Source organism: Sinocyclocheilus anshuiensis, unplaced genomic scaffold (assembly GCF_001515605.1).
Source record: "Sinocyclocheilus anshuiensis isolate Anshui unplaced genomic scaffold, SAMN03320099.WGS_v1.1 scaffold2122, whole genome shotgun sequence".
In the NCBI taxonomy this organism is placed as follows: domain Eukaryota; kingdom Metazoa; phylum Chordata; class Actinopteri; order Cypriniformes; family Cyprinidae; genus Sinocyclocheilus; species Sinocyclocheilus anshuiensis.
Window position 1 is genome coordinate 30,911 of NW_015555862.1, and position 6,420 is coordinate 37,330.

The following is a 6,420-nucleotide window of genomic DNA, read 5'->3' on the forward strand; positions in this document are numbered from 1 at the left end:
TTTTTTTTTTTTTTTTGCCATTCACTTGCTTAATATGATCAGATTCCAGTCAGATATGCACAAAAATAAGATTTGGACTGGCACACAGACATTTGTTCTGTGTGAATGACCTCTTAGAAGGCGGCCTATGCAGGCAGCAGATAACAATGCTAATAAAGGTGCTGAAAAAGATCACTTGTGTGTGTTGAGTGCACTTTGGCGCTAATCTCTCCCTCTCCCTCTCTCCCCCTCTCTCTCTCTCTCTCTCTCTCTCTCTCTCTCTCTCTTTATCTTTCTCTGGGGCTGTTCAGGGTAATATGAGAATCCCAGCAATGTGGGCAGGAGTCCTGCATGTTTTCTTTCAGCAGGATCACTTCTCTCCTTTACAGGCTTTCATTTGACAAATCCTGGCTGACTAAAAACTGCCATAGGAAGGATTAGAGTGTAGGTGTGTTAGTGATTGTGCCAGTGTTTTGTGTTCAGGGTAATATGAGAATCACCGCAATGTGGGCAGGAGTCCTGCATGTTTTCTTTCAGCAGGGTCACTTTTCTCCTTTACAGGCTTTCATTTGACAAATCCTGGCTATATTATTTTGTTTCTTGCTTTATTCAGTGCTTAAACAAAATACTTATTTGATTCGAGAGCAGGCAACTCATTTTGTTTGTCTCTTTCAACAGTGGAACGGTATTGTCAGAATCTTTGTCCACTAGGAAGTGAGCAGGACTCTTCCGTGTTGTAGCTTAAATCTCAGCCAAAGGACGTGTAACTGGAGTGAGATATGATGGATGATCTGGACTCTTTGCAAGGCTCCTCTCTGGACTCCAAAGCTGAACGTATTGCCCGCTACAAGGCAGAGAGAAGGCGGGAGTTGGCTGAAAAGTATGCCAACTTGGAGGAAAGTTCATCCCTATATACACAGAGGGAAAAAAAACGGGAAACCACAGACACCTCTGAGCTGAAGAAGACAGATGTTTCCTCTGTACTAAGTCAGTACAATAAAGATAGCAGTGCTCTGAGCAGGCAAGGAGACAGGAGCAATTCTGAGGCAAAAACAGATGCCACACCATTCTCTAACATCTTCGTTAGCCACAGCGACGAGAACAACCAAGTAAAATGTTCACGCCAACATCACAGGTGAGTTTGAGTCTCAGTATAATATACTGCAATGCTAAACATTGTCCGTTCAGAGAGTAACAAAGATCTCATGTTTCACTGCTCAGTAAGTTCAGACTGAGGGGCGCTTTGAACTTGTGTTGAATGTTCTTGTATGAAGGACAGAGTAGAACGTTCTCTTCCTTGTTCGGTGCTGATTCTCTGTAACGATTAACCAATTTAAATAAAAAAAATCCTCAATTAAAAAATGAGAAAAATCCTCAACATTTGAATAATTCGATTAATACATTCATAAAATAACTGGTTGATATTTTGTGTTTAATATATAATAATATTTATATTTAGATAATGGTAATGAAATAAGAACTGGTAAAATTGTGGATCGGTAAAGGTAAAATTATTTCAAGATGTAGTCTATAAACTAATGGAACTTTTACATTACATTACATTAATTAAGATTACCTAATCTAAAGTAGTCGATGGTTTCCTCCAGATTTGGTGTCTTAGGTTGTCCACAATTTTGGTTTATTATCAAAGTGATTCACCACCTGAAAAAGTTTGTGAACTTCTGGTTTATGCTGATGTATGCTGTGCTTTATTGCAGGCCTGACATTTGTAAGAAATGTTTTGTATCTCTAAGACAAATAAATATTTTGAAAGAAATGAATACTGAATACCACCATTCTGTTTACCTTTTATTTGATTAAAGTTCTGTGATGTATTCGCTTGATTTTGTAGACTAACAATGTGTCACATTTTATCAGTACCTTTCCAAAGATTAAAATTGCTAGCGTAAACAGGAGAGTGGCATGTTGAAATTGTTCATTCTCAGACTCCGCCATTACATGTCAAACCAGCCAGTCCTGCCCCGGCATGTCACTGTTTAGTCTTTCATTGTCTGCATTGTAAAGGTCAGTAAGACCTGGGTCTTATCTAAATGTGAAAGTAAAACTGGACGGGATGTTGAATATCATTGATAAGGTCCAAAGTGGATGACTATGTGATTTATGAGTTGACACTAGTCTTTAGCTATTTACTCCGGTGTTTTTGAGTGTCAGTGAAATTGTGTGCATTAGATGTGCTGGCGGTAAGCTTGATCTGACAACATGATATTTAGCTTTATGTCTGCTGACACAGAGCCTAATTTAACTGCACAAGTTGTTCCCTTACTGCTACATTGTGAAGCACAATGGCAGCTAGTAATTAACTAAATGATTTCTAACTGCTTTTGTCTAAAAAAAGAGAAGGAAAATAAAGTGAAACGGAAGACTAGAGTTGTTAAAGAGTGAGCGACCTTTGCCTCTAAGGTGTTTTCTTCCTTTTAGCTACAGCATTTACATCAAACCTGTAATTTGCATTGCCAAAGAAATCTTCCAAGCAGACAACACTACTTACTACTACCAGTCAAAAGTTTAATACTTTTATTTTTCTTGATTTAAATTTTTAATCTAAAATTATGCTATTTCTGAATTTAGTTTCAAAACTAACTTTAAATGTACAGGATGGAGCAGGTAGTAAACTGTTCAGCATCAGCATGTAAACTTATTCAATTCAGTTTAATAAGCATCCACCTTATTCTGGGCATAAAATTAAATAAATAAGATAAGATCAAATTAAATATATAAGATGTTACGATAAGGCAAAGGTAAACTTGCATAAGGGTTTTTGGTTACTATATTATTCGCATACTTCAATTGTTATTTCATCATTTTGATGATTTTGCTATTTATTTAAACTGTGGAAAATATTAATAGTGAAGAATGAGTAGATGTGTCCAAACTTTTGACTATTATAGACCTTATATGCACAGCAAAATCCCCAGAGTTAAATCAGCTCTGCTCAGAGTACATATTGTCCCAATCTACAGAGTGTTAAAATAACATTGAAGCAGAGTTACCACTGTTGAGGATTATGTGATATGTTTTCATGTCTAATAGCCTGAGCACTAGTTGTTCATCTTCAACATTGTTAACAACGGGTTTTCTTTACTAATGCTCTCTCATCAATTAATTAATTGCTTAATTATCCCATTAACTTTAACTCGGCTTCATTGTTAATTTAACACTCTGTAGATTGGGACAATATGTACTCTGAGCAGAGTTGATTTAACTCTGGGGATTTTGCTGTGTCAAAGAAACAAGTCAGGTGCCATCTTTAGAATTTTTGTCTTTAAACGTCTCTTATTGTGGTAGCTCTATAGCATTACTGTTTAAGAGTAATTAGCAGGTGAAGTGCATTTACTTATTGTAGAGTTAATGAAAGTTATCATGTGCATTGTAATGTTCGAAGCGGATGTCATAACAAATGTCAGTAGACCGGGAAGATTTCCAAATGAGCAGTTCATTAATAAATTCTTACAAACTTACTTACCTTCACGTAAATGGAAATACAAACGGAAGACAGAAGACAATGAGCGCAGCACTGAAAAGGGGTGGTCTATACAAAAGGTCTATAAGTTAACAAAAAACGTAATAAAAGTTGAAATTTGTAGGGGTTACTTGATCATCTGTTCTGTGTTTATACAACAGATGCAGCCATGTTGGGCTGACAATCTGACACAATACCTTGAGGTAAAGGAAGGTTAAAACTACATCTTGGAATGTTTTAATATTTTATATTATTGCAAAGCATAAACTGCCCTGAACTGCTGTAGAGTTTAATTAAAAATATGATATATACTAAATGAGATGATGTTTTGATTGCCCCCAGGGATGGAAAAAAATGAAAGATCTCATCAAAATAGACTCTAATAGAGAGGTGCTAAAGCCAGTGTTCTGTATATGTGAGGGGAAGAAAGCAGCATGTCACTGGGTTCTGTCTTCTGAAAATTCATCTAGACTAATGGGGCTCAGCTGCAGGCTGTTCTTTATGAATGAATGAGTTGGGTCAGGCTACATTTCAACCCCTCACCTACTCTTTCATCAAATGTTTTAATTTTCCCTGTTCTCTCCTATGTTCTCTCTCTCTCTCTCTCTCTCTCTCTTTTTTGTCGTCTTCCATTGTAAACTATGGAGTATGTTGTTAGAAAGTAGTTCTCCCAAAAAATGAACATTTTGTCATTGTTTACTCACCCTAATGTTGTTTCAAAACTGTATGCTGTTTTTTTTCTTCTTCTCATGGGACACAAGAGGACAGCAACAGTTCATGGTCATCATGAGCTGTCAAGTTCCAAAAAAGCACCATAAAGATGGTCCATCTGAAGTCTTCCAAAGTTTTACCATAATTTTAAATCATTTAAATTTGGTCATCTGTTCCTCACATATTAATCATTCCCTCTGCAGCAGCTATAAAATCAGATTGGAATGTTACTCATAAATGCTAATAATGTAACACAATTCTGTGGCATCATACCTGTGCCATAAGCACCTTGTGGTCATTATGAACTTATGAAAATATTTTTGAAGTCTTTGAAGATTCTTTAAAGTTATTTTGTGTTTCACTGCAATAACAGCAATATGGTTTTGAAAGGACATGACAGTAAGAAAATGATGACCAAAATTGTTTTTATTTCTTCAAAACCTGTTCATACCATGACTAAACACACCATGACAGTTTGATATTTGCAAACAATGGGTCTCATTTATTAAGCATGCATACGCACAAATTTTCATGAAATATGTGTACAAACATTTTCACAAACAAATCATGATTCACCAAAAATGTTCATGATTAAAAAAAAATCTAGGACAAATAAGTCACACATTCAAAAAGCACTCCGGGATGGAAATTATATTATATGTATTAAAGGTGTTTATTTTGTTTGAGGATGGAAAGTTTGACATTGCTTGAGGATCTTGCTGCACATCTTTCGAGAGTGTCATATGTTTGCTGTGAGTGATGAAAGGCTGTTAATAAAAGGTTGTGTGGACGTCCCTTATATGGAGATGGTTTGGGTGTTTTTTATGCAAACTGATAACCTAGGACACACACGGTTGCTCATTTAGAATATTCCATATTCACTAACAATAGAATAAGGTAAAGAACACATTTGTATACACGTGTTGTGAATTAGGTGGATTTAATCCTGTGCATACAAATATAAATAATCCACATAATTATTAGTGAATGAGAGCCAGTGTGTTTGCACCAAGTATTTACACTATACAGTATATCCAATGTATATAAATATATATTATCAATTTAATTCATGTAAATTGTCATATGGTATTTTGGTTATATGTCTTTTATATTAAATAATTGTAATATGATTGCATTGTAACTCTTGCATCTCGTGCACTTTATACCCTTGAACAGCAGCATACAAAAACCACACCTGGGAATAATTAAACCCAGTAATAACGCTGAAGCCTCAACTCCTTTTCACCACCTTAATTTTATTTAAACTTTTATTTAATTTTATTTAAAGTGCTAAAGTGATGCACAATGACTAGTGGGTAAATTTCCCATTCCACTTCCTGTGAAGTGATTTATCAATGTTCCCTTATTCCCTATGCCATCTGAAGTGCGCTTCTAAATGAAATCTCACTTGAGATGGTGGAATACCCTATGAAATCTACTTCACTTCCACTTACTGTTGGAGCACACCTCTAGACTTGCTGTTTAGCTGCAGGTGATATCAGTGGGAGGGACATTCATTCACAAAAAGTGTATTCAATATTCAATATTTTTGCTGATTTAATTTTATTTTTTCCTCATCATGGGCATTTATAATGTGTGGTGTATGCTTTCTCATGTGTTTATCTATCACTGAGTACCCATACTTATATAACTTAAAAGGTTAGTTCACCCAAAAATGAAAATTAGCCCACAAATTACTCACCCTCGAGTCATCCTAGGTGAATATGACTTTCTTCTTTCAGACGAATCCAGTCGGAGTTATTAAAAAAATTGTCTTTGATCTTTCAAGCTCTTTATTGCAACTTCAGCGGGTGTTGCATGCATCAGTCCAGAAGAAGTTAAATAAAAAGTGCCCATCCATAAAAAAAAAAGTGTCTCACATGGCTCCGGGGGGTGAACAAAGGCCTCCTGTAGCGAATCGATGCGTTTTTGTAAAAAAAATATCCATATTTAAAACGTAATAATCACTTTAATGTAGCTTGCGTCCTACACAGAAGCAGCTCCGGGCGGATGATGTATGAGGTCAGCTTTGCGCTGGGGAAGCACAGGGGAGAGATCAAAACAAAACACCGGTCACTTATTAGAAGTACAAAACGAGGATTTGTAAAGAAGAATGTTGGAGGATTTCGATATAAGCCAATAAATAGGAGACTGGCTTTCCTTTGCTAAAGTAAGGAAATTTTGTTTCCTTTGCTCCTGTTAACAAACGTTGGTTTTCACGAGACTCACCGGCGCATGCGCAACTCTGA

The 6,420-nt window shown here is 36.0% G+C and overlaps 1 protein-coding gene across 1 annotated transcript in view; it reads left to right on the plus strand.

Annotated features, from left to right (window-relative positions):
• Nucleotides 1-662: 662 nt before the first annotated feature.
• Nucleotides 663-6,420, plus strand: part of svild (supervillin d) — a 91,137-nt gene continuing 85,379 nt past the window's right edge. Inside the window, exon 1 of the mRNA XM_016470058.1 lies at nucleotides 663-1,114. Coding sequence (XP_016325544.1) covers nucleotides 759-1,114 — 356 coding nt within the window. The 5' untranslated portion in view covers nucleotides 663-758. The remainder of the gene's footprint in view (nucleotides 1,115-6,420) is intronic.